At 48.6% G+C, this 22,917-nt stretch overlaps 7 protein-coding genes across 7 annotated transcripts; 3 read left to right on the plus strand and 4 right to left on the minus strand.

Annotated features, from left to right (window-relative positions):
* Nucleotides 1-1,326: 1,326 nt before the first annotated feature.
* N7487_004517 (putative IMP dehydrogenase) lies at nt 1,327-3,226 on the minus strand (the record flags this gene model as incomplete). Its single annotated transcript, XM_056872264.1, has 3 exons — nt 1,327-2,468; nt 2,670-2,978; nt 3,037-3,226. 3 exons carry the CDS (start codon nt 3,224-3,226, stop codon nt 1,327-1,329), a joined length of 1,641 nt encoding a protein of 546 aa, XP_056729984.1.
* A 736-nt stretch (nt 3,227-3,962) lies between these two features.
* Nucleotides 3,963-5,210, plus strand: N7487_004518 (oxidoreductase, short-chain dehydrogenase/reductase family; the record flags this gene model as incomplete). Its single annotated transcript, XM_056872265.1, has 7 exons — nt 3,963-4,033; nt 4,086-4,205; nt 4,258-4,458; nt 4,515-4,679; nt 4,733-4,876; nt 4,936-5,090; nt 5,173-5,210. 7 exons carry the CDS (start codon nt 3,963-3,965, stop codon nt 5,208-5,210), a joined length of 894 nt encoding a protein of 297 aa, XP_056729985.1.
* Nucleotides 5,211-5,314: 104 nt separating this feature from the next.
* On the minus strand, nt 5,315-5,804 carry N7487_004519 (DUF952 domain-containing protein; the record flags this gene model as incomplete). The annotated part of the gene is made up of 2 exons (XM_056872266.1): nt 5,486-5,804; nt 5,315-5,431 (listed from the first exon to the last, which is right to left on the minus strand). The coding sequence occupies exons 1-2, from the start codon at nt 5,774-5,776 to the stop codon at nt 5,315-5,317; spliced, it is 408 nt and encodes a 135-aa protein (XP_056729986.1). The 5' UTR covers nt 5,777-5,804.
* Nucleotides 5,805-7,076: 1,272 nt separating this feature from the next.
* Nucleotides 7,077-12,554, plus strand: N7487_004520 (putative Ras GTPase activating protein; the record flags this gene model as incomplete). Its single annotated transcript, XM_056872267.1, has 2 exons — nt 7,077-11,610; nt 11,665-12,554. The coding sequence occupies 2 exons, from the start codon at nt 7,077-7,079 to the stop codon at nt 12,552-12,554; spliced, it is 5,424 nt and encodes a 1,807-aa protein (XP_056729987.1).
* Nucleotides 12,555-13,080: 526 nt separating this feature from the next.
* N7487_004521 (ENTH domain-containing protein) lies at nt 13,081-14,968 on the plus strand (the record flags this gene model as incomplete). The annotated part of the gene is made up of 6 exons (XM_056872268.1): nt 13,081-13,162; nt 13,263-13,294; nt 13,386-13,465; nt 13,530-13,611; nt 13,678-14,486; nt 14,545-14,968. 6 exons carry the CDS (start codon nt 13,081-13,083, stop codon nt 14,966-14,968), a joined length of 1,509 nt encoding a protein of 502 aa, XP_056729988.1.
* A 1,361-nt stretch (nt 14,969-16,329) lies between these two features.
* N7487_004522 (adaptor protein NBP2) lies at nt 16,330-17,643 on the minus strand (the record flags this gene model as incomplete). The annotated part of the gene is made up of 1 exon (XM_056872269.1): nt 16,330-17,643. The coding sequence occupies one exon, from the start codon at nt 17,641-17,643 to the stop codon at nt 16,330-16,332; it is 1,314 nt and encodes a 437-aa protein (XP_056729989.1).
* Nucleotides 17,644-18,113: 470 nt separating this feature from the next.
* Nucleotides 18,114-19,925, minus strand: N7487_004523 (uncharacterized protein; the record flags this gene model as incomplete). The annotated part of the gene is made up of 2 exons (XM_056872270.1): nt 18,114-18,535; nt 18,911-19,925. The coding sequence occupies 2 exons, from the start codon at nt 19,923-19,925 to the stop codon at nt 18,114-18,116; spliced, it is 1,437 nt and encodes a 478-aa protein (XP_056729990.1).
* Nucleotides 19,926-22,917: the final 2,992 nt, after the last annotated feature.

Here is a 22,917-nt window from a genome sequence, read left to right on the forward strand (position 1 = left end):
TTCTGCCTTTTGGGCACGACTAACCCACTCTGAGGCTGGAAGAAACTGTGCCTCCGTAACCTCGATTCCCCCATCGCTCGTTGGAATCTGGTGCTCCTCGTGCTCGCCCTCTGATGGGAGTTGGTCGAGGAGCTTCTTATCCACGTTTACAGGTAAAGGCAAGAAATACAGATACATCTGAGTGGTGTATCGCTTGGGGACATTGGTAGGCGTAACCCAACGAGTAAAGGGAATTAATTGACCTGTAAAGTCAGCGTGCTGCTTTCAAATCTCAATTACACGAGCTAGGCACTTACCTATATCAGGCTCTGCATCAGCACTTTGTTCCTTTAGCCATTCATCAAAGGTGGTCTTGTTCTGATGAATGAGTCGTCTGCCTGCCTCTCGGGTAGGCTCGTCGAAGGCAAGCATCTTCCCGGAGTTCCGGTCTTTAGCTAGAAGAATTCCACTTTCTTCAAACAGTTCCCTTATCGCCGCACGTCGGTAACTAGGGGAATCTTCATGCCGTGCGAGGTCTTCGGGTGGTGGACATTCACCATCTTGGCTGGATAGGTTGCCACCTGGAAAGACATGCGCAGAGGCAAAAGAGGTAGAGGTCTTCACGCGATGAAGAAGAAGGATCTCGTTCTTTGGAGATATCAGAAGCACGCTATATAATAGTTAGTTTTTACTATTTTTGGAATGCCTCCCTGGCGACATCACCAGTCATATGGTCCCTTGCTGTTGCCTTACCTGGAACTAGGCCGGGGCACCGCAGGCTCACGATCACGTTTTGTGCTAGACATCTTCTGAGAATTGGAAGAAATTCTAGTCGTGTATTGTCTCAAAGCAGATTTACTGCTCGGGCGCTGAAATGACTGAACCGAGGCAATATGCGTTGCACGAGATGTCCGAAAAACAAGATCAACGGCAGATCGACGACCCAATCGTTGTGATAAGTGACGAGAAATAGATCCTTGACAAACAAAAGACATTGTGATCTCGAAGCCGTTCCTCGGCTTCTCAATATAGTAAAAGGCAAAGACCCGAGAGCCTAGGCAGTTCCTCGGTACCCCGCGTGTAGCTTAACCTCATCGAGCTTAGCCGAATGCAGCGCCATGTGCTTGGGCAACCTTCTACGAACCCTCTACGTTACGTTTACAATTGGAATAGATTGAGAGAAAAATAAAACGTGTATGCTCATTACCAGAAATGGCGTAAATCTTCAAATCGTAAACTCCTATCCTATACCCTTATTTTAATTTTCAAGGCCTCATCATCTATCGGGGTCACCCCAATAGATGTATTCACAAAAGAGGTCCAGTCAACTCTTAGAAAGCTTGGATCTTACGAGTAAAGCTTCTTGTCGTAGCTGTGGAGACCGTGGACGTTACCCTCGGTCATAGCACTGGCACTTCGCATCTCGAAACGCACGGTGCCGTTGTTGACACCATCGTGCATAGCGGTCAGACTCTGGACACCAATGTCCTGCAGGGAGTGCTGGACACCGGCAATGAGGTAAGGAATGAACTTGGTGACGGATCCGCGGTCAAGAACGGAGCCAGCGACACCCTGGGCAACGAGGACACGGTCCTTCTCGGAGAAGTAGCGGGCAGTACCAGCGTTGCTGGCCTTGCTGTCCTTTCCGTCACCACCGGCCTTCTTATCCTCCATGGCGGCGATACTGCCCATGCCACGGTAGGCCTTGACGAGCTGGCCCTCGTTGCTGACGTAGTACTCACCGGGGGACTCGGTGGTACCGGCAAGGAGACCGCCCATCATGATAGTGCTGGCACCCATGGCAAGACCCTTGACGATGTGGCCGACGTTCTGGATACCACCATCGGCGATACAGGGAACACCGAAGCGAGCGGCGAAGGTTGCAACGCTGCGCACGGAAGCAGCCTGGGGACGACCAACAGCCATGACCTCCTGGGTGATACAAGCACTACCGCTGCCCATACCAATTCTCAGGCCATCGACACCGGCGGCAATCAAAGCAGCAGCCTGCTCACGGGTAACAACGTTACCACCGATAACGTCGATCTCGGGCATATTCTTCTTAATGTACTTGATCATCTCGATCTGGTACATAGAGTTACCCTGGCTAGAGTCCAGAATAACAATGTCCAAGCCAGCCTCAACAAGAAGCTGGAGACGCTTCTTGTCCTCCTCGCGAGTACCAATGGCAGCGGCGGCGATCAGCTGCTTGGAGTCAGGGAGCTTGGAAGCCAGAGGGTAGTGGAGGTTCTTCATCAGATCAGAACGGGAAAGCAGGGAGACGATGTTGCCGTTGGCATCGACAATGGGGAGCTTTCCCTTCTTGGACCGACGGAGGACCTCGTTGGCCTCGGCGAGGGTGGTGCCGGCCGGGGCAGTAACAAGATCCGTGGCCATGATGGCAGTCACGGGTTCGTCGAGATCAGTGTGGAACTGAATGTCACGCGAGGTAACCATTCCAACGAGCTTGGACTTGAGCGTTCCGTTCTCTATGTTCAAACATTAGCATTTGCTGCTGAAAGCTTATGTGAGGACAATATCCAAAGTAGACAAATTGCTCAGATAAAATCTGGTTCTCTACAGTGCAACTTTCGTTGCTGCAGTGGAACGAAAGTTATAATTAAAAGAGGATGATCATCATGCAAAGTGGGTGTGGTAGGTGCTGGGAGAAGTAGATGTGGGTATCTTACCAGTGACAGGGAAGCCACCGAAGCCCCACTTGGTCTTGAGGTCTTTGGCCTCACCAACGGTGGTCTTGGGGGAGATGACAACGGGATCCAAGATGAAACCGTTCTCGTATCTCTTAACCTTGCGGACCATCTCCGCCTGATCCTCGGGGGAGCAGTTGTGGTGAATGACACCCAGGCCACCGAGCAGAGCCATGTGGATAGCCATGTTGTGCTCGGTGACAGTGTCCATGGGAGAGGACAGAAGGGGGGCCTTCAGGGAGATACGCTTAGTAACAGGGGTATCCAGGGAGACATCGGAGGCGGGGAAGCCTGTATAGGTCAGAAAATGTCAGATTTTTTTTTTTTTTTACTGCGGGGTTCGGCTTACCGATGTAACCGGGCAGGATCAGGAAATCATTGTAGGTCAATGCACCGTGCTTGTCAGAGTCAAGCAGGGTATCCGCATCAAGGCCATCACGGGTGGTGTAGGTATCCAAAACCTCCAAGGCCTTGGCGTAGTCGGTGATCTCAGCCTTCATGGCGGCACCAGGTGCTGCGTCACCAGCGGTGATAGGCATGGTTTAAATAAAGAGATGTTAAAGTAACGAGTGAGACACGACCCGAGGGAAATCTTAATCAACAGAAAGAAACGTTCTGCTGATGGAGAAAGTCGAGCTTTCCCAAGGAAGAGAAAGAAGAAGAAAAAGGTCGAGCGAAAAATTGTTTCCTTTTCTCTTCCGTGCACGGCCAAGCCAGAAGGGAGCTTGTCTATTTCAGGTATAGCGTACCAGTTTTTTCACCGTTCGTTCTTCTTATTGGCTGGTAAACGAGATCTCCGGAGGCGGTGAGCTTGTTTATGCTTAGATATACATAGATGCAGGTACATCGGTACCACCATGTAGATGGTGCTAAAATTTCCTTCAATAAATTAATGTAACGTTGTTAGGTGTGATTGTAATGTGCACTCTTCTTGTGAAATATACTTTCCCAGTGAGCTGCACGTAAATATTCATTGCAACACAGCACGATTTTTGAATTTGGTAGTTATGATCCAATGTCAGTTGGTTACAAGTACCAGGGTGCCATTCTTAATTCCTATATGAAGCCATGAACGAACGAAAATACAGGTTTTATTGACATGGTTGGCACTGCAACAAAGCATTAATCTCCCTAGTTACCGGCTTCAAGTCCCGTACGCCTCTGTAGCAGTATGACGACAGAATGTTAGTAACAAATACAGCAAACATAGCCTCTTAAAGGCAGCACAGCTTTATCCAATTCTCCTAAACATCATTTCTCACTTCTGTTATCGGTATGGAATCTTCTATGAGTGAACATGGCACGTTCAAGCCTGCACCGGCGGCACAGTCTCAGAACAAGCCGGGGTGAGTAATGCTTTTACCCGAGTGGAATATATCTACTAAGATAATGTGCTAGGTTGGAGAGCATAATGACAGAGCCCAGTGAGTCGACCAAACTAAAGGGCCTTCACGGCTTTGCTGAATATGCCGGTTCCGGAAATTTGAAGGGCAAAAACGCTCTAATCACTGGCGGCGAGTATGTGTAGCAAGTTCGCAGGAATAAACTCACGCGGTTAATTATTTCCTAGTTCTGGGATTGGACGGTCAATTGCTATTATAATGGCCAGAGAGGGTGCGGGTATTACTATCGTTTATTTGCCCTCAGAACAGCCAGACGCAGAGACAACCAAGAACTCTGTTGAGCAAGAGAAGAGGACTTGCCTTCTTATCCCAGGTGATTTGAGAGATCGCAACCAGTGTCGTCGCAGAGTGGATGAACATGTGAAGAAGTCAGCCTGGATTACTTTCCTGGTATTAATAAATGACTGACCAAGAGAGTCTACAGGTACGGCACGGTTGACATATTTGTCAATAATGCGTCGAAACAGTACCTATGTACGACATTTGAGAATATCGATCTGGAAAAGACCGAAGACATCTTCAGAGCCAATATCGTCCAAATGATTGCGATGGCGAAGTTTGCTCTTCCTCATATGACACGAGGTGATTCGTGGGTGCTTTCTGTCTAACCTATATGATCGTATACTCATGCACTTGCTACAGGATCATCAATACTTCTTCGGTTGTGACTTTTCGTGGATCGGGTACCATGATTGATTATGCCGCGACCAAAGGAGCTATCATTGGATTTACTAGGTCTTTGGGGACATACTTGATTCCCAAGGGTATTCGAGTCAATGCAGTCGCGTGAGGATCATACATTCCTATCTCTTTAAAGGTAGATACTGACTGGTCTCCAATTTCAGTCCAGGTGCAATCTATACACCAATTCAAGTCGACACCCGAAATCCCGAACAGATGGAAGGATGGGGTCACAAGGCTGGTCTTGGCCCACTAGGTAAGCCTAGTGAGGTTGCAACAAGTTTCGTCTTCTTGGCTAGAGCGGATGCTTCTCTGTATTGTGAGTGGTTAATATTACACAACTGCAAATCCCCACCATTTTGTTTTATTGTGGCTGATATAGGAAAACTACGCATGTGCAGATGGGCAAGTGCTGCACTGTTACCCGCTTGGTGACTAAATAGTGTAACAGGGAGTGGTATCTGCTGGTGGAAATATTGCCGGAACATCGTGCTGACGTGTGCTTGCCATTGGTATCAAATTAAAGCTCAACGGAATATAAAATCAGTACAGAAGCCACGGCTTCCCTGCAGTGAGAGCCTTGTCCCATCCCTCGTCATTCTGCCAGATAGCAACACTCTCGACCTCCTCTCTGCCCAGTTTGAGTCCATTGTAGAGATGCTAGATTTTTTTCTGTCAGTAAATTTCAATTTCAGACGGAAATATACAACTTACTGGGAATAGTCCTTCTCCGGGTCGGGGACCAGACACTTTCCCGTCTGGGGACTCCCAGCGGATATCTTGGATCACACGATGATACTCGATCCGCAATATATATACAAGTGGTTCTTCCGTGAAAAATGCTTTCAATGTGCCTCCAACCTGATGCGCCATGGAGAGGTGGATGAAGCCATCGGCCTGGTCCAGTTCGCTTACCGCGAGCCGCTCAGGAATTGGCTCGCGGACTGGTGCGGTGGAAGGCACAATCTTGTAGATGTAGCGAGGCTGAGAAAGTAGCGAAGCCATGATAAAAGTGATGGAAGGAAGCAAGTTTATTCACCGAGTGCCCAGGTGGTGATATATAATTATTAATAAGGACAGAAACAAAGTTTTGTCAGGTGGTCTCATTTCCAAGGTTGTTAGCGGGGTCGGTTCAACCGGCAACTTCCCTTTCAAACGCCCTGGGGATTATTACGCCCTTTTTTTTGTTGCTTGTCTGCTTCAACCCTACTTGTTCAAATCGACATGCAAGGAAATTTATACATATGTAATATATTGAACTTGGTTTGTGAGTAGTATTGTCTGTAATGCTGGATGGATATAAAGATGCGTTTCGAATAAGCATTGCGGGAATATATCTCTGGAGAACGCGCAGGATATAGAACACCGAAATCGCTTAATATTCTCCAAGTATGCCTTAAATGCCATCCTCAGCTTCCAGGAAGCTTGTTTGATTTACACCAAGTTTATCTCAGTATTCCATTGTTATAGCCCTGGAGATCTATGGATATTTAGCAACAACGTAGATCTTGACACAATATAAGAGTATCGAGTACAATACTTTAGTGGAGAAAAGCCCCCGAAAAAGAGTCAAGTCTCTATCAGAAGCAATCAAAGCCTTAAGGCACCAGCGAGTACGGAGTATGCATATACATATTAGTTGGCAGTCCACAACGTACTCGGTGATCTAAGGTCGAAAGCTGCCCAGGTGTGTTGGTCGCACGGGACTACGAGCCCACTTAAACCTGGGTAATTGCACAAGCCACCTTTGCCAAGACCGCAGGTATGCTACTACGTCCGATATTGAGATTGGAAGGAATGCTTAGCATATCGAGCAATTGACCTTTAGGGACTTCGCCAATTTCGAATAATTCAAAATGATGATTAGTAAGTAACAGATCCATGTCAAATGTGTGACTTGTCGAGTAACACAATCTCTTAGTTCTTGATATCACGTGACCCAAGATCGACAAGCCACAATCACCTGATGGCGCCATACCCGATCTGGAGATTTGTTGTGCCCCCTGCGCCCACTTTGGGGAATCTTGGTCGCACTTGCACCCCCACCGTCAACAATTCCATCATCAGGGATCCACGAGCCCAGACCTTATTGAAACAAGTCTCACATCAGTTGATTGGATTTTCTTCGCAGTGAAGTCATGGGAGGTTGCCCTTGAATGCTATCCAAGCTAGAACATCTCTCTGGAAAAGGTCTTGGAGACCTTGTTTGACTCGCGCATTCCGCATCTACCACCAGAGCAGGGATGCGGTTAAAGGAGCGCGACATTTTTCAATCCAATTTTGCATACCGTCCTGAGATTAAATGATGTCGACTCAATTTCCATCCCTCAAGCGGGCCCAGACGGACCTTCCCTCGCAGTCCACTGGTCCGTTACGACACGGGTCGACAGCGTCCACGAACTCGTCTGCATATTCCATCGCCTCAAGCTCGTTTGCCCCTAGTCGGACTAGCACCGTTTCATCTAATGCATCGACATCACACAAGTTGGGTCACTTCCGAGGGAAGAGTGAGGCAAGCAGTATAAGCTCAGGAACGACTGTTACAGACGCAATGGAACGAGGAAATTGGTCAAATGCTGGTACAGCGTACGACAATATTCGCCGATCTCTCCGACCACTACCACAAGCCCCCAATCCTTCACCCTCACCCGCGAATACTGGCGGGTACCGACATTCACGAAGCCAAACAATCAATGAATCACGCCCGTGGAAGGACCACCGACCCAGCACCCCCGAATCGCGTAATCTCCATCTTAAAGAAAATTTGTCTCCGCGGGAAAATCTGTCTCCACGTCAGCAAACACACACCTACGAGCCACAGAGCCCACCACCGCCTACCTCTCCCCGCAACTGGTCTCCTGTGCCCGGAACATCGCGTCCTTCGTCTCCCCAAAAGACATTGCCTCACAGTACTCACCCCCCGCAGCTGACTGCTGCACTCTCCGCACCCGAACTTGAAACATTGCAAAAATCATCCACGGGTCATCTCAGAACTCTCTCCAAGTTTGCACAGTCCGGTGAAAACGAATTCGGCGCGGCCGCAGCCTCTGTGGTGGGCTTACAAGGCCGACGGAGGCTTAAGCGAGCAGACTCTGTAGCCGGAAGAAATGGCGCAATATCTCCCGAAAAACCGAAGGCGTCCTCCTGGACAGCCGGAAATTGGATGGACCAGCAGCGACAATTCATCCAAGCATACGAGTATTTGTGTCATATCGGAGAAGCCAAACAGTGGATTGAAGATGTAATTCAAAAGCAAATTCCGCCAATCGTTCAGCTGGAGGAAGGACTGCGAGACGGCGTCACTTTGGCGGAGGTGGTGCAAGCAATGTATGCGGGCAAAGCACTTCGCATTTTCCGACACCCCAAGTTACAATATCGCCATTCCGACAATATCGCCTTGTTTTTCCGTTTCCTTGATGAGATTGAGTTACCAGAATTGTTTCGATTTGAACTCATCGACTTGTATGAAAAGAAAAACATCCCCAAGGTCATACACTGCATTCACGCGTTGTCATGGTTGCTCTTCAAAAATGGCATGCTAGACTTCCGAATGGGTAACTTGGTTGGTCAGCTTGAGTTTGAACACCACGAACTTGAGAAAACCCAAAAAGGACTGGACAAGGCTGGTGTGAGCATGCCTAGCTTTGCAGGTATGGCTGCAAACTTTGGCGCGGAACCAGAACCGGAACCCGAGCCCGTTGAATCGGAGGAGGAGCGTATTGATCGAGAGCTACACGAAAATGAAGCTTCAATCTGTGATTTCCAGGCTCAAATCAGAGGAGCGATGATGCGTTTGAAGCTTGGCAACACGATGAACGATCTGTGGGACTTTGAACCCCTCCTCATTGAGCTGCAGTCACGTCTGCGTGGAGATTGGGCACGGCAAATTAGTGAATACCGACTAAGCATGCTCCAGTTTGCGGTTGGGCTGCAGGCTATTAGTCGAGGCTTCATTGTACGTCGCGGTCAACAAGGTGACAAGCAATGGCGGCAATCCCAGGAAACAGATGTTCTGCACTTCCAGAACCTGATTCGGGGGTCCAGGGCTCGCGCACAGGCTAGTCAGCTACGAACTCTTGCGCGACGAGAAGAGTCTGGTATCAAGCAGATACAGGCCGCGATAAGAGGTGCATTGCAACGCATGAATGTTGGTGACCAATACGAAGAGTCTCGACATGCCGAAAATGACGTGAGATCACTTCAAGCTTTCATTCGTGGTGCCTTGCAACGCAAGGAGATTGAGGCTCAGTCTCAAGAGCTGAAACAAGTTGGCAGTTCCGTCAAGTCGCTCCAAGCTGCCATCCGTGGTACCTTACAACGACGAGGGATGAATGCCCAGTCCGAGGAGGTGAAGGAGGTTGGCAGCTCCGTCAAGTCGCTACAAGCAGCCATCCGCGGTACCTTGCAACGAAGACAAATGAAAGCTCAGTCTCAAGAGGTGCAGCGGGTTGGGAACTCCATCAAATCGCTCCAAGCTGCCATCCGCGGTACCTTGCAACGAAGACAGATGAGTGCCCACTCTCACGAGGTGAAACTAATTGAAACACCCGTCAAGTCGCTGCAGGCGGTAATTCGAGGATCGATTGCCCGTCAAAACCTGTCTCAGATGAAGGTTCTGCTCAACAATGAAGCATCCCAAATTATCTGCATTCAATCAACTATCAGGTCTCTGATTGCTCGACAACGCCAAACTCTGCTGCTGGAGGCACTAGAAGAAACAGAAAATGAATGTGCTGCATTGCAAGCTATCGCGCGGGCCGCTGCTGTAAGAAAAAACACCTCAGCCATTCTTTCCGAGCTTGCGGAGCATCTGTTGCCAGTGATCGACCTGCAGGCTATTCTCAGGGGACAGACATTGAGGGAATCATTGGATGTCCAGAGGACCGCATTGCTTGAGGAGGAACCTTCCATCTTGGAACTACAGTCTCGATCCCGTGGACTCATCCACAGGAACTATCTACTTGCACAACGGCATGAACTGGGGCAGCATGAACACGCCATTGTTGATCTGCAGGCCCTGGCTCGTGCTGCTATCTCACGAATGGAGGTGGGCGACATATTGTCTCAGCTTGAGGATAACGAGGAAGAAGTTGTTCAACTCCAATCTTTAAGTCGGGCAATGCTTGCGCGAGTTGAAGTTGGCGAGATCCTGACCGATCTTGAGGCAGAGGAGGACTTTATCACAGACTTCCAAGCACGCATCAGAGGACACATTGTATGCAACCGCTTTGAGGAAAGACGCCAGCATTATAATGAAAACATGGAGAAGGTAATCAAGGCCCAGAGTGTTATCCGAGCCCGCATCCAAGGTCAGGCTTATAAGAGCCTGACCAGCGGAAAGAATCCACCCGTTGGGACAGTCAAGGGGTTCGTGCACCTTCTCAACGACAGCGATTTCGACTTCGACGAAGAGATCGAGTTCGAGCGGCTGCGAAAGGCGGTTGTTCAACAAGTGCGACAAAATGAGCTTGCTGAACAGTACATCAGTCAACTTGATATCAAGATTGCCCTTCTTGTCAAGAACAAGATTACTCTGGATGAAGTCGTCAAGCATCAAAAGCACTTCGGTGGTCACATTGGTAACTTGCTCTCAAACACCGAGATTTCTTCCAAGGATCCCTACGATTTGAAGGCTCTTAACAAGACCTCACGGAAAAAGTTGGACCAGTACCAGGTGTTTTTCTTCCTTCTCCAAACCCAATCACAGTACCTCGCTCGCTTGTTCCGGCGATTGCGCGAGGTCAACACTTCGGACAAGGAATATGAGCGGATCCGGCACTTGATGATGGGTCTCTTTGGATACTCCCAGAAGCGACGCGAGGAGTATTATCTCATTAAGCTCCTGGCACGGTCCGTCAAAGAGGACATTGAAAGCTTCACATCTCTTCCCGAATATTTGCGCTGTACCTCCTTCTGGAACAAGCTTTTTGCCTCATATGCCAAGTCATCACGCGATCGGAAGTTCATGCGCGAAGTCTTGGGGGCTGTCGTAAAGGAGTCCGTCATCGAAAACCCGGAACTTGACTTGGAGAGTGACCCGATTCAAATATACCGTTCCGCAATCAACAACGAGGAGCTTCAGACCGGTCAACGAAGCCGCCGACAACCGGATCTTCCCAGAGAAGAAGCGATCAGAGACCCCGAAACCAGAGAGACGTTCATTCAGCATTTGCAGGATCTTCGTGACATTGTTGACCAATTATTCCTTGGCTTCGAGGACTCCCTGTACCGTATGCCATTCGGTATCAGATATCTCGCGCAGCAGATGTATCAAAACCTACTCCAGAGGTTCTCTGGGGAGGACCCTGGATTGATTCTTCAGACGGTCGGCCACTGGGTATGGAAAAATTACTTCCAGCCTGCTGTTCTGGAACCAGAGAAGTACGGTGTGATCGATCGTGGCCTCACCCAAGAACAAAAGCGAAATCTTGGAGAAATATCGAAGGTCTTCGCTCAGATTGCATCTGGGAGACTCTTTGGAGCAGAGAACGTTTATCTGCAGCCGCTCAACAACTACATCGGAGACTCAATCCAGCGCCTAGGCCATATCTGGGGTCAGATGATCTCAGTCCAGGATGCAGAGGCTTATTTCGACATTGATGAATTCAATGATCTCTATGCCAAGGCCAAGCCTACCCTGTACATTAAGATGTCTGACATCTTCTCGATTCACCAGCTGGTGGCGTCTGAGATTAACTATATGTGCCCCCACCCGGATGACTTCCTCAAGGAACTTGTGCGCGAACTTGGCAATGTCAAGAGTAACGAGAACGAATTGATGGGCGTCAGCTCTACCGAGATCAATCTCACATTGAATCCCAAGTTGGCCCAGGTTGAAGGTAAGAGATCGAAACAAACCCCTACCTGTTCATTTTTCTAACTCTCCCTTCCAGACCCCGAAGCAGATGTCAAAACACTCTTTATGGAGACTAAGCGCTGCATCCTTTACATCATCCGAGTCCAAACCGGTGCCAACCTAATGGAAATCATGCTCAAGCCACCGACAGCTGAGGACGAGGAGCGGTGGCATACTTTGGTTCGAGAAGAACTGAGCAACAACAACTCTCGCCGAGGCGCCTACTCTGAAGCCAATAGCTTAATTGATATTAGTGCTATGAGCTATTCCGAGCTCAAGGGCATTGCACTCGAAAACATCCTTCGGCTTGAACAGAATGGTAAAATCAATCGTCACAACCATTATCAGGATTTGTTGAATGCCATCGCCATCGACATCCGTACTAAGCATCGTCGGAGAATTCAGCGAGAGCGTGAACTAGAGGGTGCTCGGTTAACCTCTCAGAGGCTCAGCGGCCAAGCCGTCTACCTAGACCAGCAGCTCAAGACATACAACGATTACATTGAGCAGGCCATGATCACATTACAGAACAAGAAGGGAAAGAAGCGATTCCTGATGCCGTTCACCAAACAATGGGATCATCAACGAGAGCTGCAAAAGTCCGGCAAGATATTCAAATTTGGATCCTACAAATACTCTGCGCGCACTCTGGCGGACCGAGGTGTTCTGGTTGCCTGGAAGGGCTACGCCGAGCGGCAATGGGATCGGGTCGACTTGACCATCTCAAGTAACGAAGTTGGTGTATTCACTATTGACGGGAGCAGCGGTGTCATGATGATTCCCGGCGCCAACGCACAGGTACCGCTGGACGACTTGCTGCAAGCTCAGTTCAACAACACGCAATTCATGGACTTCTTTGACGGACAGATGCGAGTCAATGTTAACCTTTTCTTGCATTTGATTATGAAGAAGTTCTATAACGAGTGAGAGTCATGGCTTATGGACTTGATGAGGGATGAATTGCGTGCGCATTCTTATTGATTTTATTATTTTTCCTGTCTTTTTTTTTCACTTTTCTTTTCTTTTTCTTATTGCCTTTTCTTTTTGTTTTAAGATACCATGGGTATTTTGTTGATTTCGATAGCGATAGCGTTCGGTCTATACGGGCGAATAACATGTACACAGTATGATACCATTCAGTATCAATTGTAAAACAATTCAAATTTCCAGAAAACTCTTCAAGTGAAAAATAAGAATTTAAGTAGAACAGTCGTTTATTGTAGCCATTGGAAGTATACAAGGCTTGGTCAGGGGTTGCCACGTGACGTGGCGCATTCAATCGGGTTGCCAGCTGGAAACCGGGCATCTTCCCCCCTCCAACTGTTCACGTTAGTCCTGAGGGATTTCTGATTCCTTCTGTGCTAGGCTTCCAATTGCCTGTGCTGCTATTATCTCTTTTACTAGATCCTCGTTTCCCCATATTTGTCCTGACGACCAGCAGTCACCCCTCGCCATGGATTTCTCCAACCTCAAAGAGCAGGTCAGCAACATGTCCTTGTATGACCTCAAGGCCGGTGTTCGCAAGGTGCAGAATGGTAAGTTTGAATTCCGCTTGGTCCGAGTGCGTTGTGAACGAAGCCGAACCAGCTTGGATGTGTCTTACAATCTGCGGGAACTGATTTGATTCCGTCATAGCTGTCATGAACTATACCGAGATGGAATCCAAGGTTCGTACGCAATCGCCTCTGCACGAACCAACATGGCCTTTTGCAGGGTGAAGATGAGGAGATTATGCGATCCAACGCTTACACAAGTTAGGTCCGGGAAGCTACAAACAATGAACCCTGGGGTGCCTCGACCACGTTGATGCAGGATATTGCCAATGGAACGCATAGCTAGTCAGTCCATCTTGCCCGATCTTACCCACACCAATGCGCATGCGCTGACCTTCCGTTACTACAGCCAATTACTAAATGAGATCATGCCCCTTATCTACAAGCGGTTCACCGACAAAGCTGCAGAGGAATGGCGACAGATCTACAAGGTAAGAGAAGCATGGTTATCTATGCGGATGCGCTATGGCTAACACTATTTTCCCTCCAATTTACAGAGTCTCCAGCTCCTTGAGTTTCTTGTCAAGAACGGTTCCGAACGAGTCGTTGATGATGCACGATCCCACATGTCGTTGATTCGGATGCTCCGGCAGTTCCACTACATTGATATGAACGGCAAGGACCAGGGTATCAATGTGCGCAACCGGTCGTCCGAGCTGGTGAAATTGCTGGGTGATGTGGATCAGATTCGGACCGAAAGAAAGAAGGCCAAGAACAACCGCAACAAGTTCAGCGGTTTCGAAGGTGGTATGGGTGCCGGATCAGGCATGTCTAGCTCGGGCTCAGGCCGTTATGGAGGCTTTGGTAGCGACAGTATGGGGTACGGTGGATACAGCGGAGGTGTCTATGGTGACGGCGGTGGCTTCGGCGGGGAATCTGGCGGGCAAGCTGGCATTGATTTCCAGGACACTGGACGCCGGCCCAACCGCTTCGAAGAGTATGACGAGTATGACGAGGGAGATGCCCCCGCACGTCCGCGTGAGCCTGCCGCCCGGGCGAAGCCCCAAGCAAAGAAGCCCGAGCCAGCTCCTGCGCCTGTAGCGGACCTCTTCGACTTTGGCGACGATGAGCCTGTTACTACCACAGCTTCCACCTCAGCTGGCAAGCAACCTGCCGGCAGTGCTCTCAACATACTAGACCCAACCCCGGCTGACGACGACGACTTTGACGACTTCCAGTCCGCAACCCCAGCTACCCAGCCTACTCAGTCGTCAAACCAGTTCGCCATCCCCCCCTCCAACTTCCACTGCCAGCACAAGTTCGAACACCCAATTCGTTGCACCTCAGCCAATCTCGGCCTCGCAGGGTGCCAACATCAACGGCCTAGTTGGCTTCAAATCGGCCACTCCTACTCCCTCTTCCAGCGGGATCCCCACTCCCATTTCGCAGATGGCCCCGATGCAACAGCAGAAGCCCTCCGGCTACCAAGCTGCCACACCCAACTACTTCACCTCTGTCAACGTGCCCCAACATTCTGGATCCTCTCACGGTGCCACCTCCATGTCCTCTATGGCTTCCCCCACCACAGCAAACAAGCCAGCTTCAGCAGCAGCAAAGAAGTCCTCAGGTGATGCCTTCGGCTCTCTGTGGTCGACCGCCAGCGCCAGCGCCGGCATCCAGAAATCCAACACCGGCACAAACAAGGGCCCCAACCTTGCCAGCATGGCCAAGGAAAAAGCTAGCGCCGGTATCTGGGGCGCTCCCGCTCCCTCCAGCACCTCCTCGACGCCGAGCCAGCCCCAGCACAAGCAACAGTCTAGCTCAGCCTTTGATGATTTGCTTGGTTAATCACCTAGCAAAGCAACTCGTTATCCCTATTCTTCTTCTTCTTCTCCCGCTGAGTCCATGCTCGCTTCTTACATTTGCGATATGTGGCCATGATTTTAGCATTCAGAATTCCAGATTTGACTACGTGTTTTTTTTATATTTTTTCTTCTCTGCTGTTTTTGTATACTCCATTCCATTCCCATTTGTTCTCTTCTCCAGTTGGTTCCCTAGGTATATCTGCACTATAGCAGAGCAGGCTGTGAAAACTTTTGCTTTTATCTTCGCGTAAAAAAAAAGTGTGTTGTCCTCCACGATTTTTCTTCTATACGTGTCCCAAGGGCTGGGCATGTCTGATCTCCGCATATTTGGCGTTTTGCTAGTGGCGCTGAAAGCAAACTGTCCATATCTCGCCGAAGAATGATACATCGAGATATGCTTTATCTATCGGCAGTACGGTGGTATTTAGACATACATTACGGCTTCTTCATTGCTCGTACTTGTATTTTGTTTACGGTCTACTCCCTGCCCTCCCTTACTGGACCCTGGATCTCACATCTATGCGGCCTTGTGATGTGTTTTTAATTGATGTATGTGGAGGCACTAAAAAAACATAAACTGCATATCTGTGCAGAGGACCTTTCCATATATAACTAGGGATACATCTTATGATAAGTGGTAATTGAATAGATTTGAATCGGCATTATGCTGATGCTCATTGATGCTGGTATAACGGCTGCGCTGAAGGGAACTAAATACAGGAGAGGGCGGACGATAGGGGGTAATAAGAGACATAGTGGGAAGACAGAACAGATAAGGCGACAATATGGCGGAAGACTTGGGGTATGTAGTTAGAGGATCCTCAATCCTCTTCAATCCCAGGTTATGTTTCCCCGATGTGTATGATTAGAAGACATGAATTGGAATCGTGAAGGAGAGATGATATACGTTAATAAAGAGGAACTTGCGGTAATAATTCATCGCGGGAAGATGGGTTGAACATGAGGGTAGAAAGAAAGAGGAGGGTTTATATCTGACGAAAGCGTCCGCAGAGAAGGGCGAAAAAAAAAGACCTCTTCAGATAGAGCTCTGGAAAAGGTCTCGGAGATTGGGTGGTTCGGGTTTGGCGGGTGATCCACCAAGGTGCTGGTTGAGTGTTCATCGATGAAACAACTCATATAGTGAGCCAACTATATATGTTTCATGTCTGAAATCTTCCAGGTCACAGGGAAGTGGAGGGTGCCAAGCTTTGGTTATCGGCTGTCAGAGTTTCATGGCGGATTGCAACTTGAAACCGACAAGCCATCTCTCCAAATGATTCGTGCACGGAGCACCGCCAAGGTTTTGTATGGAACAAAGCCATTCAGGGCTAATGTTCGATTGGATCAGGTTTTGTTCACCGTACTAGAGCGCTTATCGGCGTCCTCCGCCACTTTACCAGTCGGGATCTTAGTATCCGACACAGGTTGAGATGCATCTGTGTCTTCCGTTGAAGTCGCAGCTAGGGTATTGCCGTTTCCATTGGTGGCTTTGTTTTCAGACTGGGTGTTCACGTCAGATGCAGGCTGCTGCTCTACCTGGGTAGGTGTAGATATTTGGTCAGACTCAGTGGAGCCTAGATTGACATCTGCAGTCCCGGTGACCTCAGGGTTCGGTTCCCCGTTCAACGACGTTAAACCTCCTTCGATGTCTCGCAGAAGACGCACAAACTCCTCCGGGACAAGACCATTCTCCCCTGTCTTGGGATCTTCTGCAACTAGCCAACCCTGACCATGCCGGTATGAAACATAAATCACCTGGCCCTCGGTAAGAGGCAGTTCATTCTCATGCTCTCGTGTGAAATCAAAGAGTGCAACGGCTTTTCCATGCATCTCTTCATCCGGGCAGCCAATGGCAAACTGATAGTCTCTAGAGTATCGGTTTCCGCCAGGGATTTCATCTTCGGACTCAAAGCCAGGGTCATGTTCATAGCCCTGCTGCCCACCTGGGGCGTTGTATCCCATGATGGAATAGCGTCCTTCATTTGCCGGATATGTCACATACTCACCGCCTGGCCCATCATCTGACGTGTCACCATCATTTACATAATAAGTCTCACTGCCATCGGCGTTAATGCCAACAAGCATTCCGCGATCATTGCTAACCGCCTGACCAGTTCCAGACATGACCCTCTCATCTACAAGACCATTTATGTCGGAAGACTTCTTGCGATGACGCGAGGTCACAACTGGGCTATGCAGGTCTTCATCCTCGCTGTATGGTGGTCCATCCCCAAAGGACATGGCTGGCAACTGTTGGTGGACATGGCTAATCTGAGGTTCTGTGCTCGATTGGCCTGTTGACCACCCCCGCGAAATATCCCATGAAGGTGGTGGATCGGAGAGGCGTCGATGTTCACTTGCCGGTGTGGAGACCCCGGAGGCACGAGGAGGGGGAGGCCCGTAATGGAGGGGGTGGGTGGACGGGTAGGCGAAGTCTCGCACAAGAGCATATGGAAGGCTGGTATGGAAAATGGGGAAGACATGGGATCCTGGGCGCGAACGATTTTGCGATGCAAGCGAGACATTGGAATAGGTGGAGAGCCGATCCTTCGGAAGCGTCGATGATCGTTTCACTGTCCCATCGGTGAGGATGGGTGGCAGCACTGAGAGATTGTTTGTGGACAGAATATTCTGCGATGATGTGGGAGAGGACATCATGGTTGACATAGAGAACGACCCAGAATTGGGTTCAGAATGAGGAATAACGGGGCGGATCTCAAAAAAGAAAATGTGGGGTTGTTCATCGGTCGCGTGGTTAGCGATCTAGTTTCGCATTGCGATTGACGTAGTCCAAGTTATTGTAATTTGTAGTCACAGACAGCGGGTGTTCCTTCAGTTCGAACAATAAGGGAGGTATATCCTGTGAGCGGAGATCGAGGAGATATTGGGTTCAGGTACGATATAGCAAGCGCCAAAGTCGTAAGGGGCCAAAAACGATTTTAGGTCCGTGTGGTTCAAACAAGGGGTAGCCCTTGAATGTCAAGCTTTTCGAGCCAAAAAAAAAAAGGATGTTTATCCCAAGGGGCTCCGGTGTGGTGAACGGTGAATGGGTGGGTAATCGGCAAACGACACGAGGGAGGGGGGCAAATGTGGTCCGAGTGGAACGCCGAACCGCGACGGGGAAGATATCACAATGAGAAGATGATATCAACGAGAAAAAGCCAGCGAGTTTGCAAGGTTTGCGTAGTAGAATATACGTTCAAAGTGGGATTGGCGAAATCGAGACCGTTGTTCCAGCCGTTTGTCCCGCGATCTCGAGGGCAGGGAATTGCTAAATATAGCAGAAAACTGCAGAAAGGGCCAATGTCAGATACAAATGTAACGGAGGCACAGCGCTTATGCGGGAAAGAATGTGCAGACCGCACGGTGACAAAGATTAGGTCAAGGCCACATGGGAAATGAGAAATTTGAGGAGAAATAGACTCGCGAGTGAATGCTCGGAGATTGCCATACCTGTCTAGGTTGTAGGTACTGGAGTAATGATCAGCGCCTAGGTGGGTTTGGGGATCGGGGCTGTTGGTCGTTGGGACAATATGATTTATCCCGATGGCTGTAGCAAAGGAAGCAGCAGGAATCAGCCGATATGCAAGGCAGCCGCTCAAGAGTCACAGAGTTGGGCGTGTGTGAATGGGTGAAGCTTGAACCCGTCGACAATCACGTGCGACCCAACCTTAGCGTGTTTCAAATCTGGTTTCGTCTATTCCTGTTTGGGACTGAAGGCTATATATGGAATTGTTCTACTTCAATGTCTTCAGGTTCATTTATGTATGTAGGGGGCATCTGATACATTGATTCAGGTTAAAAGGGGATACCTAGGTAACTAGCTTACGATGGAACAAAAGGTTTGTTATTTCATTTAGATTTTTAGTCGCATTGTCCTATCTTGGATGTTTGGGTCTTTTAACCTCATTTTATGTGGGTTGACTCCCAGCCATAAATACAGTGCTAGTGCTGATTTCCCAATCGGTCACTGTGACTGTTTTAGGTTCAACCCCTGTCGCAGCTAACGATGTGACAAAAGTGGTCGGCTGAGAGGATGACTGAGAGGATGGCTGGGCGGATAACCGAGAAGATATCGCACCGCCAAGTGCATCAAACTGCGAAGGGATTGCAGCATTGTTGAGATCTTGGTCAGTCTCATAGTCGCTCTTGATTGCCTGCTTGCCGACATTGTTCACCAAGTCCACATCCATACAAGTTGTGTAGATTTCGGCCTTTCCGTTGGGGTATGTGGGATCATCACCGGCAGCGGTGGGCCAGTCCCACACCCAATAGAGTGTGTAGGGCTTCCCACTGGGAGCATTGGAGGGCAGTTGAATATCCTGCTGGCACCAGAGGTCTGCTCCCATCCGTGCGTCTGCTGTGTGGGTATACTTTGTTTGTCGAGTCTCTGAGATTTGCCCTGAATTGACCTGATAGCAACGGCCGTCGTCGTAGTTCTGCACTGACAAGAGTACACCCCGCCCATCACCCCCAGTGCCATCTTGGGTCCAGACACCATAGACATCAAGCAATTTCTCGCCGGTCTTGGGTTGTGTGGTGCCATATACGTAAACGGTTCCACGGTTGGCGGGCTTTCCTGGCTGGTTCTGGGGAAGTGTCACATGGCCGTTCTCCTGGTAGCGAAGAGCAATCGCCGCGCCAGCGCTGGCTTCAAGCCGAGGGCTTCCCTCTGACTGGGTTTGATCCTGCTGGGTGTCTTTGCACATTTTGTCGGTTGGCAGAATCTGAGTCACATTTGCTCTTGTGTTGGGCGGGATCAAGTAGGTCATGGTAGTGTCGCTAAAGCCCGATGTCGTGCGCAGGTAGTTCCCTCGCGCATATCCTGGGGTGCCGATGAAGGTTCCATTTGGAGCAATGAGGGTGAGCTCTTCCACCCAAGAATGGGCTTGTGTTGGGGTGTATAGAGCAAGGAGCACTATCAATAGGATGATCAACATCGTGATAGTGGTTTTGTATATGTAGGGCTCGAGGTCAAAAGGTGCAAAAATGAGGGCTTGTAGATTTTAAGAGGACGACGGCCGGCGGCGTCAACTCGAGTAGGTATTGCAGTGTTTTCTTTCTTTGATCGCACCAATATGGAACAGAGGTGAGAAAGGGAAGTGCCGTATTTATTGAGTGTAGAAGATCGATGAAGCGGCCAGGTCGAAGGCTGCAACAATGGGCTTTGTCGAGATGAATAGAATCATTGGGATGATTGACCTGTGACAATAGGTGTGAATAGACAATGGGTTGATTGTTGATTTTTCACCCAAACACCCCCAGGCTGCAACAAAAATAAGAATAAGAATGGGTATGAAAAGGTTTCAAGGGAATCTGTTACACATAAAGAAACCATTGCCTGACTTCGAGTCTTGTGCGTCTAATTGGAGAGGCTCTGAGCCTGATACTAAACTATCATCGTTACAATGAAAGCTGTTAATAAACTAAGATACAGGCCCAATCCCCTGGCTTCTAGACAAAGTAGGGAATGATTGGATGAGAGGGCTTTCTCGGGAGATATTTAGAGTCACGGAGTATTTCGAGACATGCTTGGTTCCGCTCCTGGCGCGTAGCCGTGACATCTGCATGACTTTAGGTGCTCGATCTTCGAAGCTTGCAAATATGTTGCAGGTCTGCAGGTCCTTTGGCTCAGTAAGCACGGTCATTGGCTGATTCGCGGCCCCTGGGCGCTTCGCCGCCGGAGTCGAAACTAACAAAAAAAAAGACCCCCTTGGATCTGTGAGGGAAAATGAAAAACAAAGACTCTCTTTAGCGCTTTAATTTCCTGAAGATTGCTCTGTTTGCATTTTCCCATCCTGGTCACCTGCCATAGGAGCCCTATCCACAGAATACATGATACCTCTGATTTTCAACAATCTTGGCTATATTTGTCACAAAAATTAACGAGAGATTCACCGTAATCTTATTATTATGTTATTATTTTCTGGAGGGAAGGATATTATGCTAATGACAACGAAATGCCTGTTTCATTTGTTTGGCTTTGAGGCAGCGGCAGAGGCTCATCATCCCACTCCAACGTCACCCCGGGACTATCTGAGTATTACATATATATACATTTTAAGTGGCCCAGGGTTTGTTAGGCTCTCATAAATGCTTTTAGTAAGTTCATTTAGTCTCACAATCCGATTTAGAGGAATACTATCCATGGATCGATTTGAAGTTTCTTGCATACTATAAAATATGGGTAAATTATCCTAGCAAACACCACATTGTGGATGACCAAGTCGGGTTTCTTCATTGAACAGTTCACTGAGACGTTGAAGGGAGTGTGCCAAGTCGAGATTTCTTCTAGCAAAAACTTTGTCCCAATGATGGTCGCCTAAACAAAGAAATGCTCCGCCTTTGATAATGCCCAAGGCGAGATTAGGCATGGAGACGAAGGCGAGGGACGGGAAGGTCTCCAGCGGAATCGTCAAGTATGGATCAAGAAGTGTATGGGAACCCTGTAGGTAGTCCCACATAATCTTCGATCTGATCAAGTTGAGCTCAGGGTTGTCGCTTAGGCTGAAGTGGGTTGGTGATTCAAACAATCGGATGCTGCTTGGAGTGTATTTTTCGCGCAAAAGGTCATAAATAAGTATTATTGTTTAGGCAAATGCGTCACTCATGCATCAAGTTCTTTTTGGGCTGGTGCAATGACCACACCTTGACTTCTACTCCATTGGAAGGAGACTTTGAGCGGCTCACCCTTCACGGTATCTCGTCTTGTGCTGGAAATATTGTCGACACGAATTGCGACTCGGCATACTTGCACGAGGTGAACGAGCAATGGGTGAGTGCGGAGTTCCTGGCCGTGAAACAACTGTGTGCAGCACCGATCAAAACAGCTTGTATATTATAGCTTCTCTTCTTGCTTCTATTGTAAAGACGGTGGTTACAGAGCGAAATGGCTCGGTAGTTGCAACAAGGGTACTCGCGGCATATAATGAGGTACCCCGAGAATGCTCTCTACCTAGGTAATGCGTGTTTTATTATCGGCTACCCTATTGTTGGTGCGATGGGCATGGAGTGGAAGAGGACAAACAAACGTAGCGAGGAAGGAAAGACAGAAGTTGACGCTTCTCAGAAATCCGATTTGAGTTAATGGCAATTTGCTTACAGCCAAGAATACCCGGGGTTTTTACATTGGCATGATTGACAGCTCCATAGTTTACTTTTTTTTGTTTCCATGAGAGCATTATGCCGTAGAGAAACAAAATGGGACTATTGGTGGGATCTCTATTTGTATGGAACAAGAATGATTGACCAAATTATGCAGGCTCTGTTATTAGGGGACGTAAGATTTATAATCTAATCTATTAAGATCAAGGTGGTATTGGGGACATCATATGTGAGAACCCTGTGGTGTGATTGTATGTCACATTTGATGTCTTCCTAGGTGTGTACGAAGGTGGCATAAACTGTGCAGATGACTTTTCTATATGTAACCTTGGATAAACTTTCATAGGCAAACTGGCAAATAGCAAATACAGGCTTTGAATAATTGCTTTGTTCACAATGTTGGGTACTTTGGGTCTTACATATGCACTTAGCATTCAGCAGGATTTCACTATCGCTATCACCCTGCAGAACCACTTAATGCCAGTACACCTATTTACATAGGCAGAAGAGACTCAGACAAGCTTCGTACTAAGAACATCGATAACATCATCCCCGCTATCAACATATCGGGGGATATCGCCCTTGCTTCGTTTGCAGAGCAAGATAGAAACCGTGACATGGGACAGGAAAGATACACGTTAGATGCGGCCGTAGATAAAATTTCATTTTCAAGGCAATGGATCAATCATAATCACACCGTATCAAAAGCGAAGACGAGCGCGATGAAAGATGCATGCGCAATAAGCAGCCACCTGGGGGCAAGGCTGCCTAAATGCAAACCCAGCCTGGGCGCCCGGGTTTACGGGATTATATAATGCTCAGTGAGTG

The sequence above is a fragment of the Penicillium crustosum genome (genome assembly GCF_028827405.1).
Source record: "Penicillium crustosum strain IBT 35664 chromosome Unknown utg000002l_segment0_segment0, whole genome shotgun sequence".
NCBI lineage: Eukaryota > Fungi > Ascomycota > Eurotiomycetes > Eurotiales > Aspergillaceae > Penicillium > Penicillium crustosum.